This window comes from Biomphalaria glabrata, chromosome 17 (genome assembly GCF_947242115.1).
Source record: "Biomphalaria glabrata chromosome 17, xgBioGlab47.1, whole genome shotgun sequence".
Taxonomy (NCBI): Eukaryota; Metazoa; Mollusca; class Gastropoda; family Planorbidae; genus Biomphalaria; species Biomphalaria glabrata.
Genome location: NC_074727.1, coordinates 12,530,491 through 12,553,708, shown reverse-complemented (window position 1 = coordinate 12,553,708; position 23,218 = coordinate 12,530,491). Strand labels below are relative to the sequence as shown.

At 33.5% G+C, this 23,218-nt stretch overlaps 1 protein-coding gene across 6 annotated transcripts in view; it reads right to left on the bottom strand.

Moving 5' to 3' along the window:
• LOC106071475 (atrial natriuretic peptide-converting enzyme-like) overlaps window positions 1-23,218 on the bottom strand; it is a 59,343-nt gene that overhangs the window by 3,935 nt on the left and 32,190 nt on the right. For 5 of the 6 annotated variants that reach the window (XM_013231588.2, XM_013231592.2, XM_013231589.2 and 2 more), the window contains 13 exons: window positions 22,392-22,625; window positions 20,142-20,252; window positions 18,300-18,410; window positions 17,180-17,290; window positions 15,560-15,667; window positions 14,928-15,047; window positions 11,737-11,850; window positions 10,988-11,105; window positions 10,646-10,756; window positions 9,270-9,319; window positions 2,775-2,949; window positions 2,145-2,455; window positions 394-542 (listed from right to left, as the gene is read on the bottom strand). In XM_013231588.2, coding sequence (XP_013087042.2) covers window positions 394-542; window positions 2,145-2,455; window positions 2,775-2,949; window positions 9,270-9,319; window positions 10,646-10,756; window positions 10,988-11,105; window positions 11,737-11,850; window positions 14,928-15,047; window positions 15,560-15,667; window positions 17,180-17,290; window positions 18,300-18,410; window positions 20,142-20,252; window positions 22,392-22,625 — 1,823 coding nt within the window. The remainder of the gene's footprint in view (window positions 1-393; window positions 543-2,144; window positions 2,456-2,774; window positions 2,950-9,269; window positions 9,320-10,645; window positions 10,757-10,987; window positions 11,106-11,736; window positions 11,851-14,927; window positions 15,048-15,559; window positions 15,668-17,179; window positions 17,291-18,299; window positions 18,411-20,141; window positions 20,253-22,391; window positions 22,626-23,218) is intronic. The other variant, XM_056015109.1, reaches the window with a different exon arrangement.

Genomic DNA, 23,218 nt, shown 5'->3' with positions numbered 1-23,218 from the left:
TTGAAATTTTGGATTTTCATTTCTTAAAGTTTTGAGTTTTTAATTAATTTCTTGATGTGTCGATTTTCTTACTCTTTTTTCTTGAGTTTTTTGATTTGCTTTACAAATATGTAAAATGTACTTTTTTTGGTATTCATTATTTTCCTGAGCAGGTATAAAAAAATTATCAAAATACACAAGACCAATTTAATTTGTTCCAGATGTATATACTTGGTATAACTTTTTAGTATAAGCTTCATTTATTTATACAACAGAATAAAATGAAGGCTTTAGAAAGACTTAAAATTAGCTGAGGCTGTATAACAAATGCGTTTAGTTAATGAAGCACTGAGAGTCTTTTTGAAATAAATAAGTAAAGACATAGGTAATAAACTGATGTACGTAGTGACTTACAGTGCATCCGCTGGGCACACCACTTCTGTAGCCAGTACATATTGTGGAGTTAATATTAACAATGGTCTCTCCTAGAACTTTGTTCTTGCTGCACCTGTTTTCAGTCCATACTTGTAGCCTGGCATCTCTCAGTGTCTGAGGTCTCATGTCTGCAATAATAATAGTGTCAAGGCTTTGTAACACTGGTACTCAATAGAAGTAAGAGATTATACATGAGAATGTTCTTATAAATGTGACCTCTGTCCGAGTAGTTCTAGTCTCTCAACATTGTAATCCTAATTTGAATATAAAGCTGACAATGTCACTCCAAAAATGGTTAAAGTCTAATAGAATTCTACAGTCCTACTATGTTTTATAGTTACAACATTCAAGAGAGAATCGGACACTGTGGAGAACATAATAATAACTAGTAATTGTTGTGCTATAAAGGATTGTGTACAATATAATCAAACAAAAGTTAACCAGTATCATAACATGAATTATGTTTACAAAGTAAGCTTTGTTATTTCCTTGTAAATAAGGCAACTACGATGGTTAACTCTTTCTCTCCGTAATTATTTTTCAAGTTCTGATGGAATTTTTCATTTTGATCATTGTGTGTGTTTTAACTTCAATAACATTTTTGTACATAATCAGGCAATGCTATATAAGGTATATAATTATAGAAGCATGCATGCTCTTTATATATAACACAAATTAAACTTTATAAAACCAAAATTTATTTAATGGGGTAGAATCAATGTTGGTATCGTCAGTTAGGAGAGAAAGAGTTAAATTGAACAAGATTGTTTTGGCTTACTGTTCTTATTGCCATTAGACAGTCTCTTATGTATTTGTTTTTATTAAAAAAATATAATTTAAGAAACTTGTAATTAATTAATTGTTTTTAAAGCAGTTGTGCATAAACATCAGGAGCAGATGACCCTTAAGCAGTTTGCAGCAGAGAGTGCTACACCCTGGCAGATGTTAGCTTTGCAACTGAAGAAGACCATAGTATAGTAGGTCTAACTAAGAATAAAATGATTTGACAAAAGTCAAGTCATTAACAGTTGTCAGCCATTTACCTAGCATGGGAAAAGTCAAGAAAGTCTCATGCTTTATATTATATTTTTAATGGATTCAACCTCTGATACATCTTCTTGTGGCGTATCCCTATTTAGTAAAGGAAAGATAGACTCTAAAAAAAAAATTGAGCATTTGGAAGCCTAGAATGATTTCAAATTTTCTCTCCCCTTATTGTTTCACTTTTTCTGAAAATTAACGTAGCAGGTAGTGTAAGCGCTCTTCAATGTATTACTTTAATGTGTCAAGTATTGTATGGGTAGCATGAATCAGCCATGACAACTAATGACTTAGCAGCAGAGTTAAAGTCTCTTTTAAAATGCATGACTAGATTTACACATGGATACCCATAGGATGTAATTATCTTCTCTTTTGAAGTAATGTTGTAATTTATAAGATAATATAAGTATTGAGCCGCACTAATTATTACATTAATTTCGTATGAAATCACAACCTTCTATTTATAATGTTTAAAAAAATATGACTTAGAAAAAAAAAAAAATTTTTTCATTTTTTATGTTCTAATTTTACACAGAGATATTAGTTTTACTTTAAATTACCTTTTTGTGTATATGTCTTAAGAAAAGATTTATCCATGAGCTCAATAGATAATGATCAAATACTTCCTCAAATTATAAACAAAATCATAAATACTAAATATATACATTCTGTCAAATTTGTGCACTTACACTGTTTGGAATTGAAATGACCCCATCCAGCTAAATAGCAGTAAGCCCTGGGCAAGAAAACATAGTCCTCAGGAGGGAGACACAATGGTTGAACTGCTTCAGTATAGGTCACCTCCTTCTCTAGTTTCAGTAATGCCAGATCCCATTCATATGGATGGTTGATTATCTCTGCAACACGAACAGTCTGCCTATATAAGTCATTGGCAGAGAGTTTAGTCTTGGGATCATTAATTTTCAGTATGCTTCCAGCAGTGATTGTGAAGTAGAAGGGTGTCTTCGTAAAGTCTAAGTCAATCCTGTCTGGAACTGGCCTGATTTAAATGGAGAAAAAAAAAAGAGAACTAAAGGGGAGTAATAACTAATCAAAAAGTAATGAATAATGAATAACAGTGAGTGTAGGAAGGACTAAAAGATGAACAAAGAGAAGGAAAAGATAATTAAAGAATATTCTTGTAATGGCTACATATTATTTTATGTGTAAGGTTTATGTTGAATATAATTTTAAGTAAAAACACATAATTTAAGAAAATTTAAAAACTAACACTTCTAAGGCATGCAACTACTGCACATTCGTCTGAAAAAACATAGTTCCCTTAGTAACACCTTCATTAAAATGATACCTGTACTCACATGGAAAGACAGTGTGCAGCAGTCAAGACCCAACGTCTTGCAATTAAAGCTCCTCCGCATATTAAAGTGTCAAGGAATGAAAGGGACACCACCCAAGGCCACTTGCCAAGTGGAGGCAGCCCTCCACCGGCCACATAGCTCTCCAGAAACTCTACTTTTCTAAGCCCACACAGACCTGCAACAGGGAAATCAGTCAAAGTGTTAAAAATGTAATGATTAATTCCGAAACCAATAGGGTTTGGCTAGGATGTAATAATCTTACAAATCTGTAAGATCATCCAAAAACATGTCAGACAAACAATTCATAAAGTGAGGCAGTGGGGGGAGGAAGTTTAGACCTACAGGTATTCAGTCTAGGAGGGAGGATACATCTTTTATTCTTATTTTATACATTACAGACATTACTTCAAAAAAGAAGATAATTACGTCTTATGCATTTCATGTGTCAATCTAGTCAAGCTAAGTCGTTGGTTTTCCTGGTTGATTCAGGCAACCCATTCCATTCTCTAATGGCACTAGGGAAGAAGTAGCACTTGTAAGAATTTGTTCTAGAGTATGGAATTAGAAATGAGCCTCTATCCTTGTGCCTTTCTGAGTATTTTATTAGGTTTTGTTTTTCTATTTGTAAGTTATGGTTTTGTGTTTTATGTATTATAGCTACTTTACTTTTTATTCTTCTGTCCAGAAGTGTCTCTAAGTTTAGGGATTTTACTATTTTGTATTTGTTCTAGTTTCTAACTAAAGTAAAATTACATTTAAATTTAATGTTTTGCTTGATTTTTAAAATAATTTTATCACTATGGGGATTCCATAACTTTTCATTTCTTATTACACCTAGATATTTTGAGTTGTTAGTCTGTGTGACTGGTTTACCATGAATAAAGTAAGTATTTTTTATTTACTTTAGTTTTTTTCGTTAATAAATGGCTTTTTCTGAACCTGAATGGCAATTGTTTTCTTTTCATTAACAGTCATTTCAATGTGTTGGAATCCTTATTGTCCATGTTAGAAGACATTCATATGTCATTGAAGCATCAGAGAAAACAGATATGTGAAAAGCAATGCATTCAATGATGACCTTTTCTTGAAGGGAAGGTGTGGGGACATAAAGTAAATGCTAATGATGGAAAAGTTGAACTATGTTTCAGGGGTGACAGCATATGGGGACATAAAGTAAATGCTAATGATGGAAAAGTTGAACTATGTTTCAGGGGTGACAGCATATGGGGACATAAAGTAAATGCTAATGATGGAAAAGTTGAACTATGTTTCAGGGGTGACAGCATATGGGGACATAAAGTAAATGCTAATGATGGAAAAGTTGAACTATGTTTCAGGGGTGACAGCATATGGGGACATAAAGTAAATGCTAATGATGGAAAAGTTGAACTATGTTTCAGGGGTGACAGCATATGGGGACATAAAGTAAATGCTAATGATGGAAAAGTTGAACTATGTTTCAGGGGTGACAGCATATGGGGACATAAAGTAAATGCTAATGATGGAAAAGTTGAACTATGTTTCAGGGGTGACAGCATATGGGGACATAAAGTAAATGCTAATGATGGAAAAGTTGAACTATGTTTCAGGGGTGACAGCATATGGGGACATAAAGTAAATGCTAATGATGGAAAAGTTGAACTATGTTTCAGGGGTGACAGCATATGGGGACATAAAGTAAATGCTAATGATGGAAAAGTTGAACTATGTTTCAGGGGTGACAGCATATGGGGACATAAAGTAAATGCTAATGATGGAAAAGTTGAACTATGTTTCAGGGGTGACAGCATATGGGGACATAAAGTAAATGCTAATGATGGAAAAGTTGAACTATGTTTCAGGGGTGACAGCATATGGGGACATAAAGTAAATGCTAATGATGGAAAAGTTGAACTATGTTTCAGGGGTGACAGCATATGGGGACATAAAGTAAATGCTAATGATGGAAAAGTTGAACTATGTTTCAGGGGTGACAGCATATGGGGACATAAAGTAAATGCTAATGATGGAAAAGTTGAACTATGTTTCAGGGGTGACAGCATATGGGGACATAAAGTAAATGCTAATGATGGAAAAGTTGAACTATGTTTCAGGGGTGACAGCATATGGGGACATAAAGTAAATGCTAATGATGGAAAAGTTGAACTATGTTTCAGGGGTGACAGCATATGGGGACATAAAGTAAATGCTAATGATGGAAAAGTTGAACTATGTTTCAGGGGTGACAGCATATGGGGACATAAAGTAAATGCTAATGATGGAAAAGTTGAACTATGTTTCAGGGGTGACAGCATATGGGGACATAAAGTAAATGCTAATGATGGAAAAGTTGAACTATGTTTCAGGGGTGACAGCATATGGGGACATAAAGTAAATGCTAATGATGGAAAAGTTGAACTATGTTTCAGGGGTGACAGCATATGGGGACATAAAGTAAATGCTAATGATGGAAAAGTTGAACTATGTTTCAGGGGTGACAGCATATGGGGACATAAAGTAAATGCTAATGATGGAAAAGTTGAACTATGTTTCAGGGGTGACAGCATATGGGGACATAAAGTAAATGCTAATGATGGAAAAGTTGAACTATGTTTCAGGGGTGACAGCATATGGGGACATAAAGTAAATGCTAATGATGGAAAAGTTGAACTATGTTTCAGGGGTGACAGCATATGGGGACATAAAGTAAATGCTAATGATGGAAAAGTTGAACTATGTTTCAGGGGTGACAGCATATGGGGACATAAAGTAAATGCTAATGATGGAAAAGTTGAACTATGTTTCAGGGGTGACAGCATATGGGGACATAAAGTAAATGCTAATGATGGAAAAGTTGAACTATGTTTCAGGGGTGACAGCATATGGGGACATAAAGTAAATGCTAATGATGGAAAAGTTGAACTATGTTTCAGGGGTGACAGCATATGGGGACATAAAGTAAATGCTAATGATGGAAAAGTTGAACTATGTTTCAGGGGTGACAGCATATGGGGACATAAAGTAAATGCTAATGATGGAAAAGTTGAACTATGTTTCAGGGGTGACAGCATATGGGGACATAAAGTAAATGCTAATGATGGAAAAGTTGAACTATGTTTCAGGGGTGACAGCATGTGGGGACATAAAGTAAATGCTAATGATGGAAAAGTTGAACTATGTTTCAGGGGTGATGTGACGAAACGCGTCCCTTCTCAATACAGAACTGACCAGTGCGGAGCTACCCCCCCCCCCTCTTAACCACTAGTTTGCATTGTATAGCCCCTTTTACACTAAACTGACCAGGGTAGAACACGAACAATCTATTACACCAAGGTTAGATCTAACCCCCAAATTATAGGCCATAAACACACATCCCAAGTTACACCCAGACGTCGAAACAAACGTACGCAGCCGTTCAGTTCAAAACATTAAAATTGAAAGTTACGCCCCAAACGCCGAAACAAAAGCACGCAACCGTAGAGTCCAGGGACATTAAATTTTGGTGTCCACGTACATCCCTTTGAGTCGACACTCCTAACGCCCAGGGCTATTCAAATCGTTTCCGTCCGCTGTACCATCGAGCGATGGTGCAGCCTGATAATTATGGTATGGTTCCGCTTTCATCCTCCTTTGCCCCCCCCCCCCCCCCCGGGTCGCGGGTTAAAGAAGTCAGGTGAATGAGCCCCAAATGAAAAGATTGGTCCAATTTAACAATTCTAAACTCAAAAGACTCGCTGGCCATTGGATCATCACTACTCTTAACATACCGTTCGGGAACCTATAAAAGCCAGAGACGAAAGTTTCAGGTTAATGCCATTCTAGATCAGAATCACTGAGAAGTCAGAAGACTCTCAAGTCAACGATTCGTTTGGGAACTTGTGTAAGGCAAAGCGGGTGAGTTGGAAAAACTTTATCATTATTATTTAGTGTGTCTTCGCCTGTAACATTTACGTTCATGTATCATTACCATGTTAATACTTGTTTGCTTCCAAATATTACATTTGTAAATATCTTTGAATATGTGTTCCTCGTTTACTCGTCAATGTTGACTGTAGTCCCAACGGTGGACATCCACCTTGCGATTCAGTTAACCCTAATGTCTATTTATGCATTTGTTATTCATTCATATCCATATCCATCTGGACCTATTCGCGTCTAGATCATTTTCTTACCTGTGCATATGTACCTGTATATGTGCACATATATATATACATTATGATTGTGCTTGTTTTGGTTATGCACATACTGTGCTGTTACCATGCAACCTTAGGCCCGGGAATCAGTCTCGCATGTCTACCCCACTATTTTCAGCTTGTCGACCTGCATAGTTATGTGCCCTTTTGCACCCCCCCCCTCCCTTCTTCTTGTCACGGTCCTCTGGTCACGAGTGACCGCGGACTTGTTTACCTGTGGGTCAATGAGGTCACAGGGGCTACAACCCTGTAATATGGTCCCCCTGTTTCCCTCCTCATTTATGCCCCTGCCTTGTACATTTATATTTGTATTTGTATTATTATTATTGTATTATTTGTACAGCAATTATTACTAGACCTAGTAAAATGTTGTTGACAAGTATCTTAGTTAGCCTGAGGGAGACGCTCCTATCAAGGATGCGCCCCTCGCCAACCAGCCCGTATGGTTTAATAATTCAGGCTCCTCTCATGTCTCATTTCATAGCCTCCTACACCAGGGCTGGCGTGTTTTGTTGCCTGAAGGCAGACCTCAGCAGCTCTCCACACATTCCCGTTGAGGGTGAGTCACTCATCACCCTCGAACCGAACCGAAGGCATTCCAGGCTGACGTCCCAGGACCGGTCTGCAACTACTGCAGGAGTAAGCCCACCGCGTGGCATCCTCATATTCATCGCACTAGCGCCTGCCTACCTGCAGGGCACCAACAATTGGCTACAGCACAACAGAGCTTCAACTTACCCCACCCCGAAGGAGAACCTTGCATAACAGATAAGTGAGAGACAGCCGAATAAGCAAACCATACACGAATCTTTATGAGCAACATCCCAGTGATGATATTATCTTAAACGTTATCATAAAATCCTAAATCTTCCTGTACATCCTTCCCCTCACTCACTGACTGTATTTCTTCTCAATTTATCTTTATTAAATACTTGTTCTTCCACAAACCCAATAAGCTTTGCGTTTTGCTTGTGCCTGTCTATGTGCCTATATAACATCAACCCAATATTTACCACGTTGTGGCTCTAAGACTTTACCCCTAGGAGTCGCAGGCCATCGTCCCCCCACCACAGGTGACAGCATATGGGGACATAAAGTTAATGCTAATGATGGAAAAGTTGAACTATGTTTCAGGGGTGACAGCTTATGGGGACATAAAGTAAATGCTAATGATGGAAAAGTTGAACTATGTTTCAGGGGTGACAGCATATGGGGACATAAAGTAAATGCTAATGATGGAAAAGTTGAACTATGTTTCAGGGGTGACAGCATGTGGGGACATAAAGTAAATGCTAATGATGGAAAAGTTGAACTATGTTTCAGGGGTGACAATTTTAGTGCAAGAAGGAAGTAGAAATGTCAAAATACAAAAAAAAATGGTTGTGAAGAAAAGTCTAAATTATTGTGGAAGCTTCTGGGAATGTAAACATTGCTATTTATCAACTAATTGGGGGGGGGGGGGGGGGGGGGGGGTTCCCCAATTTAGAATACTTATGAAGGTTGTGATTTTTAATTTCTGGATTTTTAGGATGTCTCTAAGTCCCCTTGTAATAGGTACCTGACATCATAGTAATGAAAAATAAAGGCTGCAGGTCACTGTGCTGTCCACATGTCACCCTCGTAACCGTTAGCCCAAATTGACAGAAGTCCCCAACTTAGAGATGATCTGACATAGTTACTGTGAAGAGGATGCATATTGTCTTCTAAAAACGTTTTTCCGATTTTACATCAATAATAGAATTATTTTTTTTTGCATTTTACTGAGACATCAATAATAAAGGCAGTCGACCCAAAGGCAGACCCAGAATGCGATGGATGGATGATGTGAAAGCAGATCTGCAACAGCTTGGGGTTAGGGCCTGGAGACGATAGGCCCAGGAGAGATCTGAATGGAAGGATGTGTTGAAGCAGGCCAGAGCCCTCCATGTGCTGTAACACCACTGGGATGGATGGATGGATGAATAATAAGCCCTATAGAAACATTGATGAATTTTCTTTTTTTTGTTTCTTTGTGTGTGCATTTAACCAATTTATTCTATGATCACATTTTTTTTCATAAACTTTATCATTAAATGTGGGTCTACAGAAACTTTAAGATTTTTTGAACCATTTTGAACTAATCAATCAGACATATTGTATGAGTCATAAAAAAAAGCCATAATGCTTTCAGTATATGCTTCCCTAAGTTTGTATCAATGCCTATGGGAAAATAATTAAGAATGTAAAAAAAAAGTCAACAATATGCTGATTACAATAATTTTTCATTCATTCCATCCTAAAAATTATACTGTTCTATTTTTTGGGTGATATGAGCAGCACTGACCTTGATCTTGACATTTTATGTTTACAATTTCTCCAGACGGACATGCTTCACTGGATCAGACAAATGTGTGCAGAAGACAGCCAAGTTGGAAATGGAGTCATACAAGTTATGGAGCAGGAAGAAAATAGCAAGACTAATAATATTTGTGGCAGTGATGAAAGCTGCTTGCAGTGATTTAATAATAAACAAATATTTATATAGGCAAGAAAGAAAAATATAAGCGAAATTAATGGTAGGAAGAAGAACATTATAGTTTTTTTTTTTTTTTTCAATGTTAACATTTGCTTTTTTTTTTTTACAACTAATAATAAATAAATATTGAGAAACATAAATGTAGATAGTTATGAAAGAATTGAAATGTTTAATTAACATTTAGATTTTATCAACCAAAAATTTTAAAGGTAGTTTTTTCCCAAGCAAAATGAAAAAAAAAAAAAAAATAATCAGAGCATGGCAAAATGTGATGAAGTATTTCAATGGATGAAACATTTTTAAAGTGATAGCTTAAAAAACACTTAAGATAGAATATTGCACTAATTTACTATAGTTTGGATAAAATTATGTATTTGTGTAGAGTTTGTATAAATCTATACCAAGAAATATGTAACCCGCTTTAAAAACAAATTATAAAAATGAATTGCATTTATTTATTTCTATGACTTAAAAACACAAAAACAGAAAACATTAAAAAGTATATTCAGTAAAATAAATGAGAAAATTAATGACACTTATCACTCAGGACCAGAAACAAATACAACTCAAAAATGTCACAGCAAATTGAAAAAAGGAAAAAAAAATTTAATTAAAGATGGCAAAACAAAGAGGAAGTGATAAAAAAAATTCTGTTAAAAAGGTTTGTAGATAACAAGCAAAAAAAAAAAAACAAACAAAAAAGAAGAGAGAAATCATTTCAAACATTATATGCTCTTGGAAATGGTTAGACAAAGGGGAGCCAGGTGTAAGCTCTGATCATTTTAGAGGGATTAAATTTAAACTACAATAAGAATTAAAATACAAATCTCCAATATGCATCCTGGTTATGAACCATATCAATGCAGATGCAACTACACAGATGAAACAGGTCAAGTTGTTCACTATAGAACTTTGAGATAGCAGAAATAAAATGTTCACTGGTTATGATTGACAGCTTTAACAGCCCCATAAGAAGACAAGACAAGAGTTTAATAAATTTTGATGGCATGCACAACCAAATGGAAGAAATAAGAAAGCTAACCATTTCTCACATTCCACATGCATCTTCCTAAACACTAATTGCAGCAGTTGACATGTTGTTAGCCAGGTTGTTGCTCCTGCTAGTTGTGAAGGAGAGAGAAATTCCTACTCTCCAGATACCACCTAAAAAGAGATAGAATTACCTGAAGGAGAAGGTCTGATTGGTTGGATCAGCAATATTCCAAGATTGGTTCTTGAGAACAGCAAACCTTGAGGCAGGTGACAACTTTTTTGTAGGCCAACTTGAGACTAGCCTGTTGAGAATTATTAGACTATATTCATGCTAGCATTGATTGTCCCAGATTTTTCTATAACTACTGCTGGTTGATGGCACAGCAAATTTAAATTATAATGGAAGAGTTTTATTATAAAATGTTAAGAAGTAAGAAGAAATAATAATTTTTATATACAATACAAAATTATAATTAAATACAAAATTCTTCAACTTTTAATGAATATTATCTATAACTTGAAATTTAAAAAACCTTCTTTGTTGACTAGAGCAGACATAGGCGCTGTGGTCATTGGACCAAAAGTCCCAGCATACTGGCAACATTACTCCTCCAAAAGTTATAGTTAGCTCATTGTCTGTGTCTACCTTAACTGGAAAAAAATGTAGGCAAAAATGTTTTAGATTTTCCTTAGTCAACAGATATTACATTATATATTCTGAAACCAAAATCAATTTAGTTAAAGCTTTATTCCAAAAAGAAATAACTTAATTCCAAAAAAAAACTTTATCATTTTAAGATTATTCAAAACAATTTTTTTTTAATTTGTGAACATGATTATATCAAAAAGTTTGAATGTTTATCTTTTATTGGCTTTTAATTTAAAAAAAAAAAGATTATATTTTATTATTAGGGAGAGAAAATGTAAAAAAAAAATGTTATAAAACTAAAATAGAAAAACAGTTTATAAAATAATATTTAATCAAAAAATATTTATAGTCAAAAAGATAAATTTAAAAAGAACATGTAAATAAAAATTAGAATTAAAAGAATATCATTGGTAATTAAACAGACTTGAAAAAACATATTTTAATCCACACAGAGTAAATGTTTTGAAAAATATATGAACTATACATACAGAAATTCAAAATGAAATAATTAATTGCACATAAAAAATCTTGTCTAATAAAGAGAAAATGTATTCTATAGGTTTCTTTTAAAACAAAAAAAAATTTGAGTAATTTTTTTGTTTAAAGTTGGCATCGCAAAGAGTTTGTACCTACCACAATTGTCTTCATCCCCTCCTACAGTTGCACAATCAACTTTCCCATCACAATGCATGCTATGGGGTATACAGGAGTAGTCTTTGCATTGAAACTGATCTGCAGAACAATTGGCTGTAGAGATAAAGAACTTTTTCAGTGATAACAACCAAGAGAGAAGTAAATCGAATTATTTGTAGATATATATTTAACTCTTTCTCTCCGTAATTATTTTTCTCGTTCCAATAGTAGGCTATTATTCATTTCAATCATTTGTATTTCACTATAATGTTATGATTAAACTTCAATAACTATTTTGTTAGTTATCAGAAAATGTTATATTTGGTATTCAATTATAGGAGAATGCATGCTCTTTTTACACAAAAAAAATTAAAGTTTATAAGCCCAAAACAATTTATGGGAGTCAAATCAACGTTGGCATCGTCAATTAGGAGAGAAAGAGTTAAAGGGAAAAAACAACTTCATAATGAATTTTTTAAAAGTATTAAAACAAAAAGTAACTTTGAAACACAAAGAATTTTTTTAAAAGCGCAAATAAATATTTTGATGGCAGATCTTCTTATCTTATATAATACAGACGTTACTTCAAAAAAGAAGATGATTACGTCCTACGCGTCATGCATTTAGTCATGCATATTAACCAATGACTTAAATTCTGCCAAGTCACTGGTTTTCCTGGCTAGCTCAGGCAACCCATTCCATGCTCTAATAGCACTAGGGAAGAAGGAGTATTTGTACAAATTTGTCCTAGCATATGGGACGAGGAATGTGCCTTTATCTTTGTGTCTTTCAGAGTATTTTATTAAATTTTGTTTTTGTATTTGAAGATTATGGTTCAGTGTTTTATGTATTATTGCTACTTTACTTTTGAGCCTTCTGTCCTGAAGGCTTTCTAAATTTAGTGATTTTACTAAAGGTGTTACTCTAGTCAAATGTGAATATTCGTTTGTTATGAATCGCACTGCTCTATTTTGTGACTGTTCTAGTTTCTTAATGTTTTCTTGAGTTGAGGGGTCCCAAACAGAGGATGCATATTCTATTATTGGCCTAACCAAGGTTAAATAACATTTTAGTTTTATGTTCTTATTTGATTTATAGAAATTTCTTTTAATAAATCCTAATGCTTTGTTTGATTTTTTTGTAGTTTCATCAATATGTGGATTCCATGACAGTTTTTCATTTATTATAACACCTAGGTATTTTGCGTTTTTAGTCTGTGTTACTGGTTTGCCATGAATAAGATAAGTGGAATTAATTTGTTTTAGTTTTTTTGTTACTCTTAACAACTGACATTTTTCTGGGTGGAAAGACATGCTCCAATTTGATTCCCATTTCTGTAATTCATCTAATTCTCTTTGTAAAATATCTGTGTCTTGTGTTGTTTTTATTGTTCTATATATTATGCAATCGTCTGCAAATAATCTGACTTTTGTTCCTGAAGTAATGCAATTTGGTAAATCATTTATGTAAATTAAAAATAGTAGTGGACCCAAGACTGTTCCTTGAGGTACACCTGAGTTTACTGTTATCGGTGTTGATTTAGAGCCATTTATTATTACAGTTTGTTCTCTCCCTATCAGAAAGTCTTTAATCCACTGATGCAGTGGACCATTAATGCCGAAATATTTTAATTTTTTAAGCAAACTATGGTGGTGAACTTTGTCAAAAGCCTTAGAAAAATCTAGTAAGATAGCATCTATTTGTTCACTATTATCTAAACCTTTTGAAAAATCATCAATTAGTCCTATTAGTTGTGTTTCACATGATCTATATTTCCTAAAGCCATGTTGGTATGGTGTGAGGACATTATGTTTGTCTAAGTGGTTTTTGATGTTGCTACATATTATGTGTTCTAGGATTTTACATGTGATGCTGGTAAGTGATACTGGTCTGTAGTTTCCTGGGTCAGATTTTTCTCCTTTTTTAAATAGGGGGGTGACATTAGCTTCTTTCCAGTCCTTTGGTACTCTGCCCTGGTTAAGTGAAGCCTGAAAGAGTATTTTGAACACTGGGGCTAGCTCATTACTTAGTTCTTTGAGTAATCTAGCTGGAATACCATCAGGTCCAGAAGCTTTATTTGGTTTGGTGTTGGCTAATAGTTTTTGAATTCCATTTTCTTGTACTACTATATCTTCTATGTTGTCTACTTGGTTCAAATTCAGTAATATGTCTTTGTTTCCTGGGGCTGAGAATGCTGATGCAAAGTATTTGTTTAGAATGTTTGCTTTAGTTTCATTATCATTATGTATTATGTTATGTTCATCTTTTAATGGTGCTACGCCTGTTGTTTCCATTTTCTTAGACTTAATGTATGACTATAGGTTTTTGTTGTTGTCTTTAGATATTACATTGTTTATATATTCACTCTGCAGCTGTCTGCTTACTTTTTGGGTTAAGTGTTTAATTTTTATATACTTTTTGTAAACTCTTTCTGCATTAGTTTCTTTAAATTTTCTATATAGGTTTTCCTTCTGTTTACAAAGCTTCTTTAGTCTATTATTAAACCAGCATTTATTTATTTTGTTTGATGTGTAATTAGTTGGTATTTGATTTTCTATAATGCTTTTAAGATGGTTTTTAATGAAATTCCAGAGGTCATCGACTGGTTGGTTAATGTCTTTTTCTAATTGGATGATACAGACATCAATAAAGCTGATTGATTTTCAGCTATGACAAATTATGACAAAGAAAGCACTGTAACGTTATTTATATTTAGTATTTCATAGAGTTATATCATGCCTATTGTTTGATACAAAAATCTTGTACATTTCCCAAGACCTGTTGGAAGTTGCTTTGATATATTTTTAATGATTCACAGCATGTTAATTTTTTATTGCAAAGATTTTTGAAGAGATGCAGAATTTAAAGTACAATTAAATTAAGACACTCAGTGTTTCATGATCTGTCGAACCAAGTGTAGGCCTAATGCTTTTTGCTTAACAATCCAAATTATTAATTATCCAGATTTTGTATGGAATTACTATATCAAGAGGCCCGAACAAGACTGTGGCCCCAAAACCCTCCTTAGAACAAAAACGATACTGCCTGATCTGGAAACCACTGTACGGTTCATCTCAGATATAGGATTACTGATCTGAACCTTCTGACATGTAAAATGAGAAAGAAGAAGAAGTATGGAATGTCCTAAAAGACTTAAAAAAAAAATTAAATTGAACTGAACAATGACTCACTACATGAACTTTCATCAGCCCCAGTCTCACAGTCAGAGATGCCATCACATACCCATTGTCTGGGGATACACTGCCCTTGTGGTTTTGAGGTGCAAGCAAATTTCTGAAGCTTTTCACACACTGGGGAATGCAATAAAGTTGAGTTGATCCATTTCAAATTTATTTTAAGTTAGTGACTAGTTTCTTATAGTAATGCTAATTAGTGAAAAAGTTAACTTTTTTTTACATATGATAATAAATATAACTACATGAGAATGTAAGACTAAGTAGCAGATCTGACAGGCAATTTTAACTTAATACTAGATAACGAATAAGCCTCATGGGACATCATATCAGAACATGGTCAGCCGATGGTACAGAAGGCTAAATGGGAATAAAGTTACTAAGCAAAGAAAGGTACTTGGGTATTAAGCTGGTGAAAGTGACAATAAAACTTAAATAGCAAGAAATTAGGCAAGGTATTTATCTGTTGTATTTAACAATAATTTATGTTAAAAACAGATTACTAAAAAATTTAAAAACAAAAATTAAGAGGGAAAGACTAAAAGACATCTGCTGCTTTCCTTTTTCTATGTGATGTCACAAGTTGGACAGTATTAACATAAGTAGAAAATAAAAATAAGGTCAATTACCACAGTTCTCTTCATCAGTATTGTCCCCACAGTCATCAACTCCATCACACCAAAGCAAACTCCTGACCTCAACACCATTCTTACATCGGCTGTGACCGTATCCTAGATCTATATCACAAACAAGCAACAAGACATTTATTTAGTTGAAAAAAATGTCAGAACAAAATGTAGAAAACAAATCATTAGTTACTAGGGCCAGACCTAGGAAAGTACAAATATAGAAGAACCATTATTTACCAGGGTCAGACATAGGTGAGTACAAACATATAAGAGCCAACAATCTGGTACTCAAAACTTGACACTAGTGAGAATAAATGTAAAAGCAATTCTCTAACTTAAATATCTAGACTTTTATGAAATTAGCCTTGCTACTCTACTGCATCTTGACTGTTTGTATACTTTTGGTTCTAGAAGGCAAAGTTCTTTTCTAAAAGAATAATTGTCATTATTTAGATTTTTTTTTTATTTTCATAACAATTGTAGTTCACTCTTAATAGTTAGAAAGATACAGGACCAGGTGTTAGGGGGAGGGGTGTTGGATTACAAAAAATGTTAGATTATCAAAAGTTAGGTGTACTTCAAAGAATTTAAAAGTTTAACTGTGTATGTCAAGGACATTCTGATTATGGCGTAATAAGATATTCTCAGATATTTCAATGCTAAAATATGAACAATTTACAAGAAAGAAAGAGCTTTCTCAAATTGCTCAACAAAAAATTCCCTTTCAGATCTTGCAACATGCAGGGCAGATGATGTAAAGGTCATTTGTTAATGAGGGTGTCATGTGACCAACATAGCAACCAACCTTTGCATTAACTCAAGTCAGGTATTTTGCTCCAGTTAGAATTTTTCTCTTGGTGTTGTCTTCAATCTATTTTCCTAAAATTTCTTTTTTCTCCAATTTTATAATATCATAAAAAGAAGTACACCCAATGCCATTAAGTGAAGAAATAGCAGTGGGTTTAACATGCTGATTACTGAGTGCATCCTATTAAAAAGACCAATTGTTACAGAGCTATTGGTTTAAACTGCCCACAGGTTGTGACATTGCAGGTCAGTGTTGAGGCCTTCTATAATGAATGGTCTCGCCACAACACACATACGTCTTGATTTTTTTCTCACATCCCTCAGTCAACAAGCAGCACTACTACAGTAGTAGTAAAGTTCCCCTTTCAGACCTTGCAATCTTTTGGTCATCTGTTTCTATGGCCCACAGTTAGCAAGGGTGTCATGTGGCCAACACAATGACCCATGGCCTTTACCTTTATCCAACTTATGTCAGGTACCCATAAGAGCTGGGTGGACTCAGAGGATCCTGGAATTAAAAATCCCAGTCTTCAACAGGATTCAAACCCGGGACCCCAGGTTTGATAAGCTAAGTGCTTTACCACTCAACCACCGTGTCTCCATCATCTGACAGAGTAAGGTATTCTATATTATTGGACAGAAGTCACCCACTTAGAGACAATGTGGCATATTTGTGGTGGACTGGGTGGCAGTTGTCTTTACGGAATCTGAAGATCTCTGTACAAGACCGTCTATTCATCCATTTACTTCTTTAAATTTTGTGTCAGTTTAATAATGGAATGGTATACAAAAGCTTTGCTTTGTTTGACTTACTGCAATTGATTTCATCACTGAAATCATCACAATCATAGACAGCATCACAACGTTTTTCATTGCTATCCCACAAACACACATTGTTAGACTTACATCTGAAACCAGCACAATCTGGAGAAAAAGAAAAAGTATTTATTTCCAAATGTAAGTAAAAAAAAAAAAGTAAAGTACTCTTCTCAGACCATACAATCTGTGGGGCAGATGGTGTAAAGGTCATCTGTTTCTGTGGTCCTTGGTTAACAAGGGTGTCATGTGGCCAGCTAAATGACTTTTTTCCAAATGTAGATGAAATATTATTACTTTAAAATATTTACTTAGATAATTACACTTGATAAAATTTAAAAAGTAAACTAACTATTACATAAGGAAATGCAAATTTATAAGGTCCTATTTTGACTTAAATTCTATTTCTGGGGACTTCAGCATTTTTTATTTATAAATTGGTTGGTTATGTACCAGTACACTATGTATGCTTGTCCCAAAGTTTCAAGCATGATATTAAATTTATTAGAAATTGAATTATATTGGGTATTGAAACTTTGAATTTTCTGTGTGCTCATTAAATCTATTAATTCAATTCTTTCAGAACATTTCTGTTGGTTTTTCTCCAATTCATTTTTGGATTGTGACCTTCATTGCAAATGTTTTCTACAGCATTGCTCATATCTATTACTGAAGTCAAGGCAATGAGGAAGCCTGTGATGTATTGCAAAAAAATAACCTCCACTAAAGTATAATAATATTAAAAGTATATTTTTAGGAAAAAAATTGCATGCATATTTAATTTACAAACAAAACAGTTCACTTTCAGAAGATAAAAGTAACCATAGCACCAGAACTTTTTAAGATCTTAAATATCATGATATTGGATTTTTTATATCTTTTCTAGATTTTCCAATCTAAGTAGGACGGAACAGACCACAGAAAATTAATAAATGTATTTCCCCTTTCAAAGGTTTTTATTAAATAAATAAATCTGAAAAAAAAAACAACACAACAACTAAAGATAAGATATAGATATATAGCAATTTTGACCTAGGCAAGATAACATGGCAGAGCAGAGCTAGTACAGAGTGACAAAAAAAATCAGGCAACAAAAATTTAGGCCTGCAAAACATACCTGGACAGTTGGCTTCGTCCTCATAAGTCAAACAATCAAAATATTTGTCACAAACAGAGGATTTTGGGATACACTGTCCATTGGAACACCTGAACTGCTCAGCAGTGCAATCTGAAAGTGTGAAATTAAAAAAGGGATAAAATGATTCCTCAGTTGGTGCTAAAATACTAAAACAGGGGAAACTAATTTTTGTATAATTAAGATTGTGCATAATCATATCAATTTAAAAAAAAAAAAGCCTTTCCATTGAACTTAGGATTAGTTGGGTTTTTTTTATTTCAATGTTTCTTAGAAAAATTGAAATGTTATAGAAACAAAACAACTCAATTTTAAAGTAATTTCTAGGATTTTTTTTTAGACATAAAAATAATATTATAATTTGTATTTCATTAAGAACAAAAAAGCCACTAACCACACTACTACTTTGAAAGATCACTTTTGTTATTTTTTTTTTTAGATTATTTATATTAAATTAAGGCACATATTTAGAGATTTTTTTGTAGGCAATAAAAAGGACAGACTCTAATTTAAATGGGATGCTTTAAATTCCTAATCACATTTCAAATTAAATAAAAAAAAAACAAAACAAAAGTGTAAAATCAACCACCTAATTTTTTTATATAGTATTTCAAAGAACTAGAACACATTGAGGAATACTGTAAAGATAATTTTTTATTATTAAATGTAAAAAAAACCAAAGAAATGATAATCGATTTTCGTAGGGACAAGAAGGGAAATGATATTGCTTCTGTAGCTGGAGAGACTATTGAAATTGTGCAAACCTTTAAATACCTTGGTACTATCCTAGACAATAAACTAAATTTTACTGCAAATACTGATTATATCAGCAAAAAAGGGCAGCAAAGATTACGACTACTAAGAAAACTGTCCTCGTTTAATGTTAGCGAAAAGGCCTTGGCTATGTTTTATCACGCTCACATCTGCAATATTTTAAGTTTCAATATCACTGCCTGGTATGGCAATCTGAGCATTAAAAATAAAAATAAACTTAATAGAATCCTAAATGCTGCTGGCAAAATCATTGGCAAAAAACAAACCCCATTTGGGCTGTTGTTTGAGACAAACATCTATAAAAAAGCTAACAAGATCCTCGAAATAAAGAATCACCCTTTGTGTCAGGACTTTGTGATTTTACCATCACAAAAGAGATACAAGACACCGATAGCAAAGATAAACAGACACAAACACTCTTTTGTTCCCCTGGCAATCAAATCATTAAATAAGAACAATCTGGTATAAACTTTGTCACATGTAAATTATGAGTGAGTCTGGTGTGAATGTACACTTTGGTTTCTTATAGTTATAATGTTTTTTGTTTGGTGTAATGCACAAATTGTAAGACAAATTTCCTTACGGATAATAAAGATTATTATTATTATTTACCGCCTATTCCTAGTATTTTAACATTTTGTCACAACATATGTTGAATTCAATCATTTCTTTTTATAATTCTATCATCTTATTTATAAAATTTATATTTTATTTCATTAATAGTAAAATACTTTATAAAAAAAACGAAACAAGATCAATATCAAAAATACTTATATAAGGAAACAAAAAACTTCACAATTACTTCCATATCTCTCAAAATTGCAAGATGTATCTTCTTTTTCTATTTAAAAACAATATTAGCACTAATTAATTTATTATTTGGTTAATTTTTTTATTAATTCACAAATTGTCTTTGACAATAAATAATTGAGCAAAGTTTCAACTTGATAATAGGAAGTGGTAGAAATAATGTGTACAAGATTTGCACCAGACAAACAGACAGAGTGAGCTGATATAAGCTTTGTAAAAAAAATAAGGGATGTGGCTTACTACAAAATAAACTTTCATCTGTTCCATCCTCACAATCTGGGTAGCCGTCACATAGTTTGGAATGATCAACACACTGGTAGTTGGCACATTGATATTCTCCAGACTTACAAGCTGAAATAACAGTGGTAACACAGTGTGTGTTTCAGTATGTTTCCCAGTGGATTTACATCCAGGCAAAACTAAATTGTTAACTATCATTTATATTATCTTACATATTACAGACGTTACTTCAAAAAAGAAGATAATTACATTCTACGCATTTCATGTGTCAATCTAGTCGAGCATGTTAATCAATGACTTAAGCTCTGCAAAGTCCTTGGTTTTCCTGGCTGATTTAGGCAACTCATTCCATTCTCTAATGGCACTAGGAAAGAAGGTGTACTTGTACAACTAAGAAATGTGCCTCTATCTTTGTGTCTTTCTAAGTATTTCATTAGGTTTTGTTTTGTTTTGGTTTAGTGTTTTATGTATTATAGCTACTTTACTTTTTATTCTTCTGTCCTGAAGTGTCTCTAAGTTTAGTGATTTTACTAATGGTGTTACTCTAATCAAATTGGAATATTCATTTGTTAGGAATCTCACTGCTCTATTTGGTATTTGTTCTAGTTGCATATACCATTATTGGCCAAACTAAAGCATTTTAGTTTTACATTCTTGTTTAATTTGTTAAAAATTCTTTTAATAAACCCTAAAGTTTTGCTTGATTTTTTAAAGAATTTCAACAATATGGGGATTCCATATTAACTTTAATTTATTATTACACCTAGATATTTTGAGTTTTTTTGTCTGTATGAATGGTTTACCATGAATAAAGTAAGTAGTTTTTATTTGTTTTAGTTTTTCTGTTACTCTTAATAACTGGCATTTTTCTGGGTGATAAGACATACTCCAATTTGATTCTCATTTCTGTAATTCTTCTAATTCTTTTTGTAAAATTTCTTATCTTATATATTTTTTTATTGTTCTATATAATGCAATCATCTGCAAATAATTTGACTTTTGTTCCTGAACTAATGCAATTTGGTAGATCATTTATGTCAATAGATCTAGGTCCTGGGTTTAACTCTACATCTCCTGCTATTAATATTAAGAGTGATAAGTATTTATTTTGACTGTCTTAATTGCAAACTCCCCTTTGTGATGGGTAATCTTCTTTAATGTTATGGACAAGCATGTACAATTATTTTTAAGGTTGTATAGATCTATAGTGTGATGATTGGTAATGACTGTTTCATTTTTAGGTTTAGAGTTGACTGAGATAGATCTGTGTTCATTTAGTGTAGCATTACATAAATAAAGGTTCAATAGACAATTATGTTATTTGTCTTTTTTTATTTTTTACAAGCTCAAGAGAAGGGCTTTTTGTGACAACTTAACTTGACCCAAAGGAAAACTTGTATATATTTTCCTTTATTCTAATAAACAAAACAATAGTCAGTTTTTCAGCTTTGAGATAAGATTGTGAATGGCACTAAAGCAAAACTCATCAGGGGTTTAGCTTTCAATAGCTCCAAGTGGAAGCACTATTATCAGGTCTCTTAAAACATCTATAATTTATACCACTATAATGTCACCCTTCTAGAGATTGGTGGATTAAGACATACAGCCAATCATGATTTTTATTAGGGAACTAACCTGGGATTCTAAGCAAGCTATTACTAAGTGGAATTAGTCTACAATATATCCTTATAAAATTAGTATTGCTCTGCCTAAATAAAAAAAAAAAAGAAAAGTTCCCGTTTCAGACCTTGTGATCTATAGGGAAGATGATGTTAAGTTCACCTGTTTCTTTGTTAACAAGCAGGGTGTCATATGGCCAGCACAATAATCAACTGCTTTTATTTTCTCCAACTAAAGTCAGGTACCCATTAGAGTTGGGGGGACTCAGGGGTGCCCTACAAATTTAGAAATTCAAAATCCCAGTCCTTACAGAGATTCGAATCTAGAACCCCAGGTTTGGAAGCCAAGGGCTTAACCACTCAGCCACCAGGCATCCTCTGCCCAAATATATTCCCCATTATTTCCACCTTTCAACAGCCATTAAGTAATGCTGCCATTGTTCAGAATTTCTTGTCTGCTTGCTCCATAATAGATTGCAAGTTTATATCTTTCTTAAAGTTCAAGAAACAGATGACCTTAACATCACCTGCCCTACAGATCGCAAGGTCAGAAAGGGGAACAAAGAAAGTTAAAGGAGGAGTTTAATCCCAATTTGTGTTGCAATACCAAAATCTAGCTACATCTACTTACGAGGACGATAAGATGTTGTAGTGGTGGTGGTGGTGGTTGCTGTGGAAGATGATGTTGTGCTTGTTGTTGAAGTTGTTACTGTAGTTGTGGTCAACTTTGTTGATGCTGTAGTTCTGGATGTTGTCGAGGAGGATGAGGAGGACAAAATGAAAGGAGTAGTAGTAGAAGATAAAGGAGACTCTGTTCTCTCCGAAGCGTTGACAAATGATGGTTCACTGGCTTCTGATGTCATGTCTAAATGCAATGATAAGAACTTGTGACATTTACATAGAGATAAAATTTTAGTCAAACTCTTGAGTGGATAAATATTTATATTTAGGAAATTTTATATAGTTCTTTCTGCCAACAATTTAATGAAATTTCTGAGTTAATATATATCAGACCTACATGTACTTGAAATGTAAACTACTGTCAACATTTCAATGGTGCCATAATGACATCTTTACACTAAGATAAACTGATGTATATAATGTAAGTACAATATAAAGCTCTTCAAGACTGACAACAATAACTGTAATAAAAAATGTCTCAAATACTTAGTAAAATCACAAAAAGACTTCAAACAAAAGATTTAAACCAGAGATCTATGACTCTGCAGTCAAGCACTGTGCTCTACAGAAATCTCTAATTTTGTTTCTTTTCTTACACTGAATCGGAAGTAATATAAATAAGGCAACATGTGTGTATTATCACTGTTTGTTTGTATCTTTTTTTGGTGCAATGAACATTGCATAGCTTAAACAGAAGTCCAGGTAAGAATTTTAAATGAAAGCACCAGGTCTAAAGGTGTGTGGGACCATGCTTTAGAACTCACCAGCCAATTACAT